At 35.0% G+C, this 17,473-nt stretch overlaps 1 protein-coding gene across 7 annotated transcripts in view; it reads right to left on the minus strand.

Moving 5' to 3' along the window:
- The window catches only part of QKI (QKI, KH domain containing RNA binding), a 163,596-nt gene that overhangs the window by 46,853 nt on the left and 99,270 nt on the right, over positions 1-17,473 (minus strand). For all 7 annotated transcript variants that reach the window (XM_085300777.1, XM_085300775.1, XM_085300774.1 and 4 more), the window contains one exon: positions 9,729-9,872. In XM_085300777.1, coding sequence (XP_085156903.1) covers positions 9,729-9,872 — 144 coding nt within the window. The remainder of the gene's footprint in view (positions 1-9,728; positions 9,873-17,473) is intronic.

Below are 17,473 nucleotides of genomic sequence, written 5' to 3' on the forward strand. Positions count from 1 at the left end.
GTATCTTGCCTGCCGTCTTCTTAATGCTTAAAAAAAAAAAAAAAAAGGAAAGAAAACTAAGTTTTGCTGGTGATCAGGAAGACAAGAATTGAGATCTGCCAGGTAACAAAAATTGTTGTTTCATTTTCTTAAAAGTAAATGTGATCAGAATTTCTTCTGTCCAATAATTCTGAGTGATTTGGAATTTAACACACTTCACTGTAGAAGTTCAATGTGACAAATAAAATAACTTATGTGCATAGTTACTATGCAATAATRTTGAACACAAGTTACTAAAGGTGACACCCAAGATATAGGAGAAAGTTGTTTTCATTAAGCTATCCCTAGTAATTAAMTATGTCTGGAAATAGAATAAATCTTTTAAAATACTTATGCAAATACGTAAGATAGGAGAAAAAAGGAAGAAGTATGCCATTCACAACAGCACAGAAGAAAAATGAACTATTTGGACATTTAAATACTTGCTATTAATAACTGTGTTCCAAACAACATAGCTTTCCAATAACATTTCACTTAATCTTTGCTTCCCAGGACAGTTTGCCAGTCTCAAGTTTAAAGTATGCTACTAATTGCAATATAAGCTATTTCAATCAGCCAGCTCTATCTCTTATATCTCAGCCACTAATGTTGCTTTTGATAAAAGGGTCTTGAGTGCTCCCAGGCATAAGTTACGCAAAAGAAATCCCACAAATTCTCCRCTGCAATCTCAAAACTTTCTGTGCTCTTTAGAAAAGAGTCACTTAAGTTTTCTAATGAATATTAGCTGTAAAATTCTGGCCTGACTTCCCAAGATTAAAATTTTCTCAGTGTTCCGTTGTCAAAAGAGCAAAAGGTAAAGAAGCTTGATGAACAGAAAATCGTAAGCCAGCATTAAGCCACAAATGTCTGCCTGAGAAGCTTTATTTCTGTATAAGTGTAAATTTAAATTTCAAAACACTGATAATACAGCATACTTTAAGTAACTCAGAAAGTGAAATGCTCACTGGTTACTTTACAATTACTTAACACTAAGTACACTTAGTAAMACTAAGATGTCTGCAATTAGTAAGATCCTTCCAGAAAATACTGCCTATAAAACCTGTACCTGAAGTAATTGGACCTCCTTAATACATCCAATATAAAAAAAGAATGCACAAAGACAAAACATGTAAAACAACAAAATGTCTATTCTTTATACTATGTCTCCCCCAAGAACCACAATCCTAAAATTAGCATTCCTTCCACTTACATATGAGGCTTACGTATTTCCAAAAAAAGCTTTGGTACCCAAGATATATAAAATTACACTAGAATTAAGATATTAATGTATAATGTTAAATAAAATTTGTCCTAAATTAAATTCATAAAATTCACTGAAAAGTGAAAGTTCAGATATTTTGAGCAGCTGTTGAAGACAAAAATACGAAGCAGAATGGGAACCTAAAAGACTATCTTACTAGAATGGAAGTAACTGTTGGAGAAGCTTCTTTCTCCCTTAACATAAAAAAAACTTAGAGACAAGAATCCTGTGCCTCAGTTTGTACTGCTACTTTTTGATTTGACTACATGTCAAGCACTGTATGTTCAAATCTGTAAGAAACATCAGTCAAAATCTATGCAATGCACAGATTCACGGTGTGCAAAGATAGGGAGAGTTGCTTCACACTTGCAGCTGGGCTCAGTTATTCTGTTAATAGTCAATGTTAGCCAAAGCTAACTTAACAAAGCCAAAGCTAATTTAACATTGTAGTAGCACATCAAGTACAATATATGAATACTTCATATGTAATTTACTGTATGAAAGTCTTGCTTTCATCTTTAAAACTCAAGACTTGTACAATACTGTAAATTTTTAGGGAAAGACAACTACTAAAATATGTGCCAGAATTAAGGGCTGCTCAAAACAATATATATTTTTTTAATCTAATCTTGTCAACTATCGAAATTACCACTTCTAGTACTGGAGGCTTCTATGCTGTTTTCTTTTGCTTTCCACTACCATATTCTTGTACAAAAAGTATCTTACTATTTTGTTCTCATCTTATCTGCAGCTGAACTTACTCAATGTGCAGTTCTAAAATAGTATAAATATATTTAAGGCTCATCTGCTGCAATCTTGTTCTTCCCTATTTCCATCTTCCCATTCCACCAACTGTGGCACTATAACAAATCTGACTCCACAGCAAGTCAGCTAATCCAAGGTTAAGTGCTCTAAATGGGCTCACTACATGGTCAGATGAAGGCCAGTAGTTATTAATGCAAAATAGGAAATAGGAGCAACAAATCATCAGGAACAGCAGGACTGTGGTGGCCAAACTATCATGGAAATATTAAATTTGCTTATAACACTAAAAATAATATATTATCTCCTCTTGTCCACATCAAAAGSTTTACCATATATTGTTAAGCGGTCATTCCCAAGAAGTTTCACTGCTTCACTATCTTAGCTACAGAGCTTCTCTTCTCATCATTTACATGATATTCCCAGTAAGAAGCTTGTATCTGAATTTATAAAATAGATGCAAGGCAGGATTTTCCTAAAAAAGCTTTTAAAGATAGCAGTGTCCTTTTTCTGCCACTACATCCCTGACTACTCATTTTCATACCTTTAATTGAACAAGGAGCAGACAATGAATTGCACAGCCTGACTGAAGTGGAGAGAGCACAACAGGCAGGTTGTAGAAGACTGCACTATATTCTCATTGCGGGGTGGCGGGGGCAGAGTGGAGAAAACAGCACACCATGCAGGAATGAGTCATTAAGAGCTGGTTTGGGAAGTATAACTTACATGTGGAATGTATAGGTTTTTTTAAATGACTAAGATGAATGAAATCTTCCTCTTCTCCTAGTATCATTYGTATTTCAAGCTGTTGCCCACTACAGCTGGAGGATAATAAATAATTCGAAGTATTACTATAAAATCCACATTTTCTGAAGCTAAAACACAATTAAGATTCTTTCGGAATGAGTTTTTAGTAAGAAATTTGGCACATAATATAGCTAAGGTAGAAACAGAAGACACTTTTCAGTTTAATGTAAAGTTGAAAATAAGCCACAGCTCAAATTTACACTTGTAAGGGAATCACTAGTAATTCATTTTTTAAAAAAAATCTAGTCAAATCTAATCAAATCTGCTTAAAATTTTTTGGGGAAAAAAAGGGTGCTTTTAACTTATCTAGCTGAAAAACAAATCCTGTCAGTATTATTGCCCCTTCATTCTCTCTAATTATATACATATTACTTCAAATATGCATTTTTATCTATTTAGGATTGACTAAAAATAGAAACACTATTAGAACTAACATCTCTAGTAATAGAGAATAAATAGAGGAAGGTCAGTTAGCCTTACTTACCAAGTACTTTCATTATAGTCATGCTTGGTATGCATGTTCCAAATTGTAAAAACATTCAGTATACAACATATTAAACTAGATGAAACACACTATAATGTCATTTTCTGCTGCTGTTTTGATAACAGTACAGCTAGCATCTGGAAAAAAGAAAATCTGGAAGAAAAATCCTTGCACATTAGCAGAGCTGCCACTGAAAGACCCACTTTGGCAAAACAAGCCATTCAGTGTAACCATGAAATGCTTGTACTATGTTTCTCTAACATCTCTTCACAAAACTGATGCAAGAGAATTCACAAAAGAGACCGTTTCCCATTTAAGACCAATATTTACTTTTAACCATTAGGCTACATCTATTTAGCTGTGTCTACATCATACCTTCACTCAAACCTTTGCCGATATTTTGGTTAGCGTACTACATCTGAAGACACCCCATGATCATAAGGAAGACTACCATATGTTCTCAAAGTCTATGAAGATTCAGCAAATAGTTTGATTTCTTTATTCAATGCTTTTTCATCACAGCAGAAAGATGACTAATACTATCTCCGAGGAGAAGATTCAATCCTACTCTTTCTGCAGATTTCCTTCCACCACTTCCTTTATTCTTAATTCCTTTGCCTATTACTATATGGAATATGACCCTCATCCATTTATAAGCATTGGGTATGTTACATGTTTTAATCTTCTGACTTCAAAGTAATTCTGAAAACATTCTTCTGCAGTCCTATCTTTTCTCACAGCTTATACTGAAAGGCACTCATCATCAGCACAAGCTTTCCTCCTTTTTGCCATGATCTAAAATTCAGTTGCAACTTTGTGAGGCTGTTCTTATTGCATCCCAATCAAAATCAAAATATAAAATCTTACAATTCAAGTGTTAACTTTCTCTGAAAACAGTCAGTATTTCTTATCACGCTGTACTAGTTAACTTTTCTTCAAAGTACTCTGCTTACCCCTCCCATTTTTACTTTTCTGCTAATGGCTTTCTCTATTTAACTGTACCAGAACCCCTGGCCAAAGTAAACTCATCCAACAGAAAACCCTAACTCAAGTTATTCTATCACTTCTTTCAAGCAACAGCTTCAGCCCCTTGGGCATTAGGTATATCCACAGCTGTTCTCATTCTCATTTTTACTACTCTACCATTTGCTAAGTATATATATTTTCCCTCTGTTGTTTATGAATATTTAGAGGAGCTAGTTATGGTTTATTTTTTCTTTTTCACAAATTCACACGTATCTGTCGTTCAGAATGGCCTGCTGGAAACCAACTAAGTCACAGCAGTAACTATGATATGGTTAAAGGACAGCAACAACAGTTAATCCAACATTCTTCATTTCAGARTGGTATTCCTGCTTTATAATTGAGACTTGTAGCTTTCCAAGTTTTCTTCTTGAAATTTGACCCTAGGATTAGCGAAGTTAGTTATTTGCAACTTCCATATGGGAACAATTATCCAATTTTCCCTCTCCTGTTAAATGATTTATTAGTTTTTGAGAATTTGGAGCTGTACACGAATTTGATACAGATTATCTTTGTATGGAAACTGTGTTCTAGTAACTGCTTAGTTTTACATCTTTTCCTTACTCCACTATTAAATGCCTCAGCTAAACACTGCAGGATGATATGCTTGGGAACACTATCAAAGTCTGATAGCAATTGCTGTCTGATGCTTAAAACTGCTAAAAGATACATAAAAGTGACAACAAYAGTTTTTTGTTGATTCACGTCTACTTTTCAAGTCATTAATGTTTTACAAGTAACAATCATCTCACCATCTCCTATATATCACATGGTTTTTATTTGTGTTTGAATGACTTCTTTTTAAGTGAATCCTTGCCATTGACATTCATCTACTCTAAKGATTTTGATGTTACGAAATCAATAAATTAATACAAATTTGTGAAGGTTGTTATTGTAACCATCATCTACAAGTGTGCTTTCAATAATATTATGAGAAATATCCAGCAATATTGTCACAGTATTATTTACTTTAATTAAGCACAATGCATTTTTTCCTTTAAACAATGATATGCTTTCCCCATACCATATGGCTAAATTTAAAGACAATCAATACTGAAAGGTCTAGTATCACTTTTACAGGCAAGAACCAAGTGTGCTACGAAAATTACACAAACTTCTACTGCAACATTATTCCTGCCTATTACAATCTTAATATACCATTATCGTACTAGCAAATACTGTGTACAATTTAAGAGGGACTAATACTATTTTACTGTTGTCTTTGAACAAGATAGAAGCTGCACCAGCTAGAATTGCAGCTGCCCCTACCCAGGAACAGTGAGACAAAGGATTTTAAAAAACATTGTGATTCCAGATTAAACGAGTGTTAAGTAAAGCCTCAAATACCATCCTTTCCTCAGAGAGGAAGAATGTGGAGTCAAAAGGAAAAGGAGTAAGAAGTATTGCATGCAAATTACTTACGCCATAGATCACTCAGCCTGTAGAAAGTATATCAGTGAAATAGTAACTGGAGATCTGAACATCTGTGTAACAAAAGGAGTATCTAGAAAATAGATTCAGCTAGTACACCTCAGTCAACACCTCTCAGAACATGTAGAAGACTCTCACATTTCTACAGTAGAGCAGCTCAGCCCTACTGCCCAGTACCTTGAAGAATAATTCCACATCTTTAATAACAACATATCAGTGTAATTTAGGATGTTATATTTAATCATCACCTAAGTCTCCTTACAAAGCTCTCCACTTTTTATTACATTCTGCAGTGTACAATCCAGAACCACTTTTGCCTCAAAAGCGAACTGCCTGTCCTTACCGAACTCTAGCAAATAACAAATAAAATGTTAAAACCTTAACAATGAACACAGGAAAGATCAATACCATGTAGGATATGCTTTAGAAAGAGGCATGAGGAAGGTGCAATTCAGTGCGACCCCCAAACTGGCGCTTTCTTCTTCCTGTTTTCCTTAGGAGAAAAACATGAAAGAAGCAGTATCAAATGATCCTACAGGTCCAGATAATGGCCAATATCTCAGTGAACTATGGGAAGAGGAAAAAATRAATTTCACAGAACTTGAAATAAAGCCACAATAAATAACAAGTTTCATACCAAAGAAATATTAATTAAAAACTTGAGGAGTTCAGCCTTTCTCCTTGAGGAGAACAATGGCTTGCTCAGTCAGTCTGCCTYAAGCTCTCCTTTTTCCTTCTAAAGATAAACTGTACAACTAAACCACCATCTTTGTAAAAATCCTATACCAAAGGAAAAGAGAAATGAACACACTCACATCCACAAAGAAGAAGATTAAAAAAAAAAAACAAAAAAAACCCAAAACCACATTCTAAAACCCACGATGCTAATTAGTGAAGAGGAGAAGAAACACACAATGCTACAGAAATACCTCTTCCTTCATCTGTCTCCACATGGAAATTTTAGAAATATGCCTATTTGTGCACTGCTGTTATAAAATGTAGCTAGATCCTTTAATATATTGACCAGAAAAGTAACTATTTGTTCCAGTAAGTTAGCAATTCATTCCTATCTCTAGTACTAGTTTGCTTTTCTGAAGTGTATCTGAGAAACAACTGTATTGCCACTATATGGCAAAAATTAGACTGTATTTCTCATATGAAATTCCATTTTTTTTTTCCAAATTAGATGGAAAGAGCAGCAGCAATGACATAAATAAATACCCTTTATGAATTTTGAAATTCTCTCATATAGTTGGAAAACAGTAATAGTTGCAATGTTCTACTGTGAGAAAGAATTTCCAACTTTCTGTTTATATATTTTAAAATATCTTGGGAATCTTCTCTATCCCCAATTTCCCCCACCATAAAGTTAGCAAGGATTCCCTGTGCCCCCACCTTTCCCTAATTACTTAAAGGTTTTTGGTTTCTTGTACAAAACATTTTCARTTCCCACCATTATATTCTAAAACAAAAATTTTCAACTCTCCAAATTTCTGAAATCAGAATTTGATTAGACTGGTGCTTTTTATTTGACTAATTAAAGAGACACAGTAGGTAGTACAAAGATAAGCTTACCTATATATTAATTCATCAGTATGCAACTACATGTACCTATCCCTATAAAGTATGACTTTCAGCAGAGAGCCAGTAAACCTGCTACTCCGTTGTATATGTATTAGAACATAAAATATATTTTCTATATTTTGCCTATACAAAATATAGAAAGATGTTAATGAAATGAATTGACAGAAAAAGTGTTTTTCAACAGATACTATTTTTGAACAACAGTTAGCTCTGATTGTTTTTTCCCTTTGRGAAAAAGCACCTTGTATTCTGGGTTACAGAGTTCCTCCAAGTGATTCTAAAACAAGGCAGAACATTTTTCAAGACAAGGAGTTGGCAGATACTATAACAACGAAAAACTACTCTTTCTCTCTCCCTCTCTCTCTCTTTTTTTTTTTTTTTTAGGAGGCGCAAACCATCTTACCACACACACCGGTTACAGAAACCAGACATAACACAAACCTACACAGTGTATAGACTGCACATATCTGGTTTTACGTCTATCAGATCATCTCCAGAAGAACCCTTCAGTCATCACACATTCAGCAACAGAAGTGAGGTTGCAGAAGAGCCAACGAAAACTYGAAAGTGATTGCGTATTGCCAGTTGTTTTATATATTTTTTAAAACTTACAGTGCTACACAGGGACTAGAGAACTGAGCCTAAGGGTTTCAGCTTTGCCCATATGAAAAATATTCTTTCTTCTTGCCATTTCTAATCTTGATTATAAGTCAGCTCTAATGTGCTCAGGATCTCTTTTATATGTACACATTTTGAAGATCTACTTTCCCTTGTGGTCTTCTCCTTTCATAGCGATTGACAATGTGCAAAGTGAAAAAGTGTACATTAAATTTTTTTCTTACTTCCAACTTAATATTCTATCACATTTTGTTAATTCAAAAATTAAGTCTCTCTCCTCATCCTTGATAACTTCTTAAAACTTGTCATATATTGCAACATTTCTTTGCCTCTCCCAGTTCTGAATGAATTTTTTTATATTAGCATATATCACCACAAGTTTCATCAATCAGCCTCCACTAGCGTTCACTAAGCAAGCACTCAAAAATCACTAGCTCATTTTAATACCAACTGCTACTTTTTTTCAGGAGTTATTAATTTTTTCTCAGAATACAGAAAATATTTCCTCCATTGAGAAAGATGTAAATTTATTTTTTATCATTTTATAATGGCACAAAAATGGTAAAAATCACAAGATGCAAATTAATGGCACAGAATGCAGCATAAAGCCACACTGAGTCACTTTGCTTTGAGTGAGAGTATAGAGTAGATCAAAGAGGCTGGCTTTCACATGGAAAAAGTCTAGTCTCTGCAAAAGGCTCCTAAGTTGCCTGGCTGGGCAGAAGTTCGTTTATATTAGCAGGCAAGAAGGAAAAAAATCATCTTATCAAATATACTAGCCACACAACAAGTCTTTAATAACATCACTTAAGACTTCATCCTGCTAGTTCTATTCAAATTCATCTCAGGACTTTTTCTGCTCTTACAAGAATATAATCAGTACACTCTTAAGACAAAGCACGGTCCAAAAACTGAAGCAAAGGAGCTTGTTTTTTTATATATATATATATACACGTATATATATATGTATGTATATATGTATATAAAAATATGTAAATATGTATAAAATGTGTGTGTGTGTGTGTGTGTATACACACACACACACGTATAAGCATGTGTGTGTGTGTATATATATATATATTATGTATATATGTATATATGTATATATATTATGTATATTATGTATATATATATATATATGTATATATATATATATATATATAAAAACCTGTTGCTTCCAAAAATACAAGCTAATTTTACTATGTTCATTTTTCCCCAATACAGTGATAGCAGTGTTTTTTTGATACCATCCTCCCGAGGGGATTTGTTCTTTTTGGAAGGAACTTAGTATGAGGACCTAAGAAAACATGCCTTCTTCCCTTGAAGTATCAGAATCATCTCTAAAAGAAACATAAAAGTATGTCACTTTTTCCCTAGTCTTAAAGGAAAGTACCCTTTTACTGAAAGAAAGTGAGAAAGCTAATGCTTGTAGCAGATCAGCACTACCTTTTAAAGGTAATGAAAACTCCCCGTATCTACCTCTGAAAGAGGCAAAAACCAAACAAACAAAAACCAGAAAAACCTCAACATTTCCTAAAAGTATTCTTCTATCCTGAGAAATAATTCTACTAAGGATAATACATTTTAACAGTTAAAAAAATGATATAATATATACATTAATATATTAATTTGAATTTCATGACACTGCTATGCAGGTTTATTCTTATTACTGCATTACTAACTGTATTTCAGAAGTAACTACTGGAAATGTAAATCAAAGACTTGCATACAAATACTTACTGCAGGTATCAGTAACTTTTTAACTTCTTCAACAGCCCTCTTCAGTTTTATTTCTGCTCTGTTTTGAGCATCCTCCACAGTGATAAGTACGTGCAAATCTTCATTCAGGTGCTCCCAGTTGGGTTTGCCTCGGTTCTGTTCTTCCTAATAAATAAATAAATGAATAAATAAACAAACATGGAAACTATGAAACATTGCTATATTACATTTAAAACAATTAAATAAACAGTTGACACCCTCCATTCTATGAATGGTATGAGCTGCATTTCTGCTGGAGATGGGAAAAGTCTTCTTGATACTGCGGAGAGAAAGAGTTTTGTTTTACTATGTTATTTAATAAGTACTCAGGTTTCAAACTATCTTCTACAAAAGGTTTGGGGGACTTAGGGTGTGTTTTTTTGGAATCTCACTCTTTTTTAGAGTAATTGCAGAACAAGTGTGATTGCTTAGAGTACCCTCTCCCACAGAACAGAGGGACAAGAACAAGACTACCAAGTACTACAGAAACATTGCTATTCTTCGGAGCCATTCAGGGATTCAACAGATAAAACACTGTTGGTTAAACAACCTAACAAGAAAAGTGAAACAGTCACCATACATAGAAACATCATGTGAATCACTCCAAAGGACAGCAACAGAATGCAACAACTGCTCTGTGTTTAAGAACTTCATTTCAAATACTGACAAGGACAAGCTTTAAAACTAACCATTAAAAAAAGAAATGTTAGTTATAATTTTCAAAATGGAGCCAGATATTCTGAATGAAAGTTAGAGAGGAGGAAGAAGTGACAAGGCTTACAGGTTATACAGGCCACAGTAAAACTTATAAAATGACAGTCACTAGTATACAGATACCCTATTGCATCATTAGCATTAATAATCCCAAAGATAGGTCTTAACACTTCTTTTAGAGAAAGAGAGCAAGCACTAAAAAGAATTTTAAAAGTAAATGATAAAAATCTAGTTTTAACTAACAGATAGAGGTATATTCAAGTAACACATTCAAATATTCATTCATTCAAAAATGAGATGATGAAGAAAAGACAGAGAACACTTTCCACCACCATTTTTATTAAAAAGTAAAGTTGGTAACTTTCCCATAAACATAATTTAAGAACATTTAAGGGGTAAAAACTTTGGAAAAAAAATCAGTAAAGACAAAAGTTTATTACTACAGCCTTTGAATTCAAGTGAAGGCCTACATAAAGAGAAAGACCTCTGTAAAATCACTGAGTTAAACAGCAAATACAGGTGGTAACAAAGGAGCCTCCTACTTATAAGTRAGGTGGTTCTGGCTTACCACAATTCACATTTATAAAAATCAAGACAAGCTAAATTAATTGTAAATGTGGCTTTTCCCCTGAATTTCATTAGAATTCTTCCAGGAAATCTCACACACACACAAGAAATATTGAAAGATTTAATGTCAACAAATACATGAAGTGCTTCATATTCATAAATACCAGAGGGAGCACTGTTTCTTAGACTGTTCTACATTTAATTCAACTTTTTCAAATCTGAAATATTTTGTAGACTAGGGAAGGATAAAAATGGGGGGAGGGGGGAAGTTATACGGAAAATTTAGACAAAGGAATTTCCTTGAAAGGAAATTTCTTCTACTGTGGTACTACACGCTACTCAAGAGCRCAACCTGAAAACGAAAGCAATTATTTCTTCTGGCACACACTATCAGCTACTGTGAGTTTTAAGAACAGTGTCATTTAAACTAGTTTAAAGACGTTATCTCAGGTAACTTTCTAAACAATGCTGACTTTAAAAATATCTCTGTGAATTTCAGAAGCTGAAAAAAAGAAAAAAGTAATTTTCATTTATAAAACAGAACCTGACACAGAGCAAAGTTGAGTTAGAATGTGCTCTGTGCTATAATTTAATCTTTGATAGAAATATCTACCACAAGGTATTCACAGATTATTTCACTAAGTCATGATCAAAACTGCACTATTCCTGTTCAAACAATTCATTTTTTTTTATCCTAAGCAGGAGCAAGTTATTATCTTTTAAGATAACGCCAAACTGTTTTAATACGGACAAAGTTATTTTAAATGTATGATAAATCAGACCACGTTGCTAAACCACAAGGTAGTGCAAACAACATGCTGCTATTTCTTACACAGATTCGTGGCAAGCTGACATAAAGGCAGAACACARAAGATATTGGTTATTAGAATGATAGAATCAGTCAGGTTGGAAGGGACCTCTGGAGAYCATCTAGTCCAACCTCCCTGCTCAGCACGGTCACCTAGAGCACATTAGACAGGGTTGCATCCAGGCGGGCCTTGAAGATCTCCAGAGAAGGAGACTCCACAACCTCTCTGGGCAACCTGTGCCAGTGCTCTGTCACTCTCCCAGGGAAGAAATTCCCCCTCACSGTCAGGCGGAACTGCCTGTGCTTCAATTTCTGCCCATTGCCTCTTGTCCTGTCACATGGGACAACTGAAAAGAGTTTGTCCCCGTCCCCCTGACACCCTCCCTTCAGGTACTTGTACACATTGCTAAGATCCCTCCTCAGTCTTCTCTCCCCCAGGCTGAAGAGGCCCAGCTCTCGCAGCCGTTCCTCCTAGGGCAGCTGCTCCAGGCCTCTGATCATCTTTGTAGCCCTACGCTGGACTCTCTCCAGTAGCTCCATGTCTCCCTTGTCCTGGGGAGCCCAGAAGTGGACACAGTAGTCGAGATGAGGCCTCCCCAGGGCTGAGTAGAGGGGCAGGATCACCTCCTTCCACCTGCTGGCAACACTCTTCCTGATGCACCCCAGGAKACCATTGGCTTTCTTGGCCACAAGGGCACATTGTTGGCTCATGGTCAACCTGTCATCCACCAGCATGTCAGAGACATGCTAACAGGCATCATAGTACCATTAAAACATATCAGAGAAAGAAGGGCAAATGAAAAGGGAAGCTGTCTCCAAATAAAATGGCCAGTTTTGCTCCTTAAAAGGAGGGAATGTCTAAATGCAGCTTTTGGTCCCTCCAGCTTGACCAACAGAACACTCCCATGAGCTGCAAGCAAACCCACCAGCGCCTGCTCAGTTCCCTCTGCTGCTCTTGCAATGGAAATAATATAGTGCAAAGCCTCAAAAAGCAGTGCTTTATCAAGTAGTAACAATATGTGGTATTTATGAAGAGAGAAAATTATTTTTTGTTATATAAAATGAGATAATCTATCTCTCCATAACTGCATTAGCCTCAAATTTTTAAATGCCTTATCTCAAATGTGGTTTGTGGTTCAAATTATTCTGTTGCATCATGTGGTTTTAAGTTGTATACAAGACAATACACACTTAATACTGTGCATTTTTTTCACAAAAATACACACCCCTTTAGATTCTTTATTCACAAAAAACCTCACCGCTTTATTGACAGTACACACAGTATTTACCACCAAAAAATAATCACATGAACCACCTGTTCTGAGCTCACAGTCACAAGCATTTATCTGTAAGATAACTGAATTATAATTACTTCGCCTCTTCTATGATCATGAAGTGTACTAATATTTTAATGAAAGTCTTATCTGAGAAATTATATTCCCAATAGCAGTAAGACTGAAAAAAAAAAAAAAGGAGTAAGAATGGAAGCCAGTACAATACATTTTGGAAAAAAAACTAGTCAAAAAACTTGGGAACATAGATRGGAATAGACTTCAAATTTCTTCTGTTCTATCTCAGTATACTTGGGCTTGGAATTGTTGCACTGATAAGGTTGCTTTCTTTGTAGATTAAAAAAAAATGTATGGTTTATTAAAAGAAAAAAGCTAGTGAAAAGTTAATAATAATAAAAAACTTTTTTTTTTTTTTAAAAAAAAAGGCAAGTAATTCAAATATCCACTAGGTCATTTATTTCAACATAATGTTGTATGCAAAACACATTACAGGGCTAGGCTGATGGGAGGAAAGAGAAAATAACTTGCCGCCTTCTGTGGTTAAGAACCGCAATCTCTTATGCTGCCTCTTTTCCTCCTAAATTCTGAGGATGTGGTATGGGAAACATATTTCCTTTTAAGTAAAATCATTACTTAAGAGATGCTACTCCTTTCTGTGCAGTAAGTCTTTAAGAAGTCTTTTCCCAGTCCTACTTTATACAGAAAAGGCGGAAGAGGCTGTAKACTAAATAATTCGGAATTAAACTTGGAAAGTGTCCTTCTCAAGGTTTGTGAAATATGGAACAGCCAAGTTTGAGGCTTTAAMGTTTGGGAGGTGTTTTTAAATTGTTTTGGAGAAAACATAGCAGAAAGATGGCCGAGAGCGAAAGAGTAGGAGTAATTCACTGGGCAACTTGGGAGGATGGGGGGAAGCCCTACAAACTCTGCCTATCTTGAAGTGAATTTCAGCTAYGGCAAAGCTGCTGGCTTTACAGACTCGCTAGGAAGGAATCTCCAGAGACTGCCCAGGCAGGCCCCTGCCCCCGTCTCAGAGCAGCATCACCTACAGTAGGGTGCTCAGAGCTATGTGCAGGCTGGTTTTGAACATCTCCAAGGCTGGAGGCTTCCCAATCTTTCTGGGCAAACTGTTTCAGCACCTGAGCATGTTTATAGTAAAAAAGCATTTTCTTATGTTCATAACTTTTGGCGTTTTCAGATGTTTCAGAGATTTTTTTCTAGACAGAATTTCTTGTATTTTTCAGTTTGTGCCCATTGCTTCTTGCCCTTCCGTACCACTGCAGCACAGTTCAGCCAGGTTGCCAGGTATGTCTAGAGAAAAACCTGTCAGGAGTACCAGTAACTGCCTTGCAAGTTACTTCTGGACAGAATACACTGACTAGCAGAGCAGGAAGGTTACGCAGGTCAAGTAAGAAATGGCAAAAAAMCCCCACAAAACTGGAGAGACTCATAAAAAAATAAATTCAAAATTACATAATATACACACGAAGTAATTTACAGCACGAAGTTTTGCTGTATCTCAGAGACTGTTTATGCAAGAATTATACAGGAAAAATGGATGCAGTGAAGATGCAGGAGATTACCGAGTAAAATGATTTATTCCACAACCTTGGGGAACAATGGTATTAGAAAAGCTTAATTACAACCAAACCGTCTCGTCTGCTAAATTAAAGAACATTAAGAGCAATATAACTGACAGAAGAAATTTCACTGTGCTTCTTGTTTGGCAGAAATTTCAGTATCCTTAAACATAGCCTAATTCTGTAAACAGATTTTGCCTTCATTCAGTTGCCTGTGTGTGTACAATCATTATCCTCAGGGTACACATAAAACAATGAACTTAATGAAACTGTTCTGCTTTTACCTCACCATTAGGGTCATTAGATCAAGTAGTAAAAAATCTTTCTACAACTACTTGAAATCCAACTGCATAAAATATTATTATAAAAAATGCCTCAACTACAGACTCTAAGAAAAAGATAGCAGTTTACTATCAGTATATACAATAGATGACAGAAAAATCAGTACAGTCCTTCCCTCAACTATAGGTATTATTTTACACCTTTCCCCTATCCTTTATTGATTTTCAAAGGAATTTAAACTCAGAGGAAAGAAGTGCCTATCTACCAAGYTCAATTAAAATTGTTCAAAAGATGAAAAAACGGAGAAGGTGAAAGAGAAATGTATTTTGAGGCTCATGATCACAGAAGTATTTTGCCAAGAACTTCTTAAAAATCTCATACTTATTTATTGTCGCATCAAGGCCTGAAGATCTTCATATTGTGGCTCACTGACTATGAATAAGTTGAAGAAATTAAAAAAAGAAAAAAAAAAATCCTTGTGAAGTAGAATCTAGTCATTACCAGCTGTTAAAATGTCATTAACAGAAAATGAAACAAACACTGAATATAAATACTGTCCAGGTATTTATTTATACACATGCAACTATATCTTCATTAAATAAAGAATGAACATAAAAAGTATTCCATAAAGTATTTTTTCAGAAAGCTGTGGCCCACAGTACAAAAAAGCGCAACTTCCCTCCCATGCACTTTTTCCACTAGAACTTACGCAAATTCCAATACTCTTGGCCATCAGAAAACAAACACTGCTTACAAGTTAGTAGCAATCGCACAGAGCTTTTAAAGAAATAAAGGTGCTGGCTCAAGGAAACGTTTGAAGACAATATATCAGTATTCTCAGTCATCTTAAAGTGATAGATCATTAAAATGTTTTCATTAACTTATTACAATGAGTTGTTTTCCTACTGACAGACAGAAAACACAAAAATTGAGTAAAATGGAAGAATGTTTTCATGTAATGTCAAATTAAATGCTAAAAAGGAAAGGTGGCAGAATAGTTAAACCATTTAAGAATTTAAGTACTTTTTAACAACTTAAAATTATCATGAAATATAAGAAACTATAATCACTCAGTTGCTTCTCACAGTCAAAATGGAGGAGGTAAGAGGGGGAGAGAAGAGATTTAGCTGTTTAGTGAAATTATTAAAATATGTTGTCTAATAAATTGTGCTATAGGTAATTGTGCTATAGAGAACAGTTTTAAGGGAAGGTTTCTGTTCCCTAATTCACACAGATTCAAAGTTTTAAAAATACTTAATTATGAGAACATTTTAAAAAAAAAAAAGTTGTGTGAATTTACAAAAATGTTAACATATTGATTTAAAGAAATTTTGAGGTGAATGTTAAATTTAACTATAAAGTGACAAATCAGAAAAACCTCTGCAGGCAAATTACAGTCTTGCTCTATTTTAAATATCTTTGAATAAGAGTTAATATATCGTAGCAATGCCACATTGATAAGTTTGAATGAGCCATTTAGYGAAGAAACTCTACTCAACCTGTCATAACTGATTACACCTTACATGGGCCATGCTGATCTTACCATGTTGAACATTATAACTGTTCTTTCTGCCAACCTGATCTATAGAACTTCATTTTTAAGCTTTTGAAGCTCCTGTTTCAGGAATATCGCCTACAACAAAATCATTTAGAGGAGGGAGGATTTCTAACACATGGTGCAAGAAATAAACCAACTGGTTGGAAATGTCAGGCATACAAATAACCTCACATCAGCTGATGCTCATGAGGTACTAGTCCCCAGCAAAACAAGTTGTGTCTTCTTTCACCATTGTCTTGTAGCATCACCGGTTGTGCTAAGAGTCTCAAAAAGTTCCAGCTCCCTTGGCCATACCACTTTTATGCCTCCYCTGGCACTGCCTCAAGCACATGCCAGCCTTTCAGTGAGCCGCTGATGCAGCAAGTTGCTGATGCAGCAAAATCAATCCTTGGGCTATTTTTTTTCCTTCTCTCTTTTCTGTTGGCCAAGTGAATTGAATGAGATTGTGGAAAGGGAAGAGTGCCAACACTAGGTCAATGCTATAAACGGGGGAGAGCTCAGTGAGGGACCAGTTTTTAACAGTGAACCGCCACTTAAAAGCTGGCTTATAATGTCCTACAAAACTGTATTCTAAGTGAAATCTAGTTACGTAGGTATTAGGGACAGAATGCAGGTATTTTTTATTAGTTGACATAAAACAACTTGTTCATATATATAAGAACTAGGTATTAAATGCTAGTCGATACTAACAATGATTATTAATACAAAAAAGAACACCGGAACACCTCACCATTATATTTACGCATGTATTCACATGATATAGTCCTGACATTGATATTTCTCTAAAAGTTATTTTAGAAGTAGCCTGCAAACAAAATAGATGCTTATCTAAGTAGCAAAATTATGGAGGTTTTTATCAGATGAAATTCCAAGACACCCCTGTAAAAAAAAAGGGGGGGGTAGTTTAAAATGATGCACTAATTACAGTA

This window comes from Rhea americana, unplaced genomic scaffold (assembly GCF_003343005.1).
Source record: "Rhea americana isolate MKP2758 unplaced genomic scaffold, rheAme1 scaffold_169, whole genome shotgun sequence".
In the NCBI taxonomy this organism is placed as follows: domain Eukaryota; kingdom Metazoa; phylum Chordata; class Aves; order Rheiformes; family Rheidae; genus Rhea; species Rhea americana.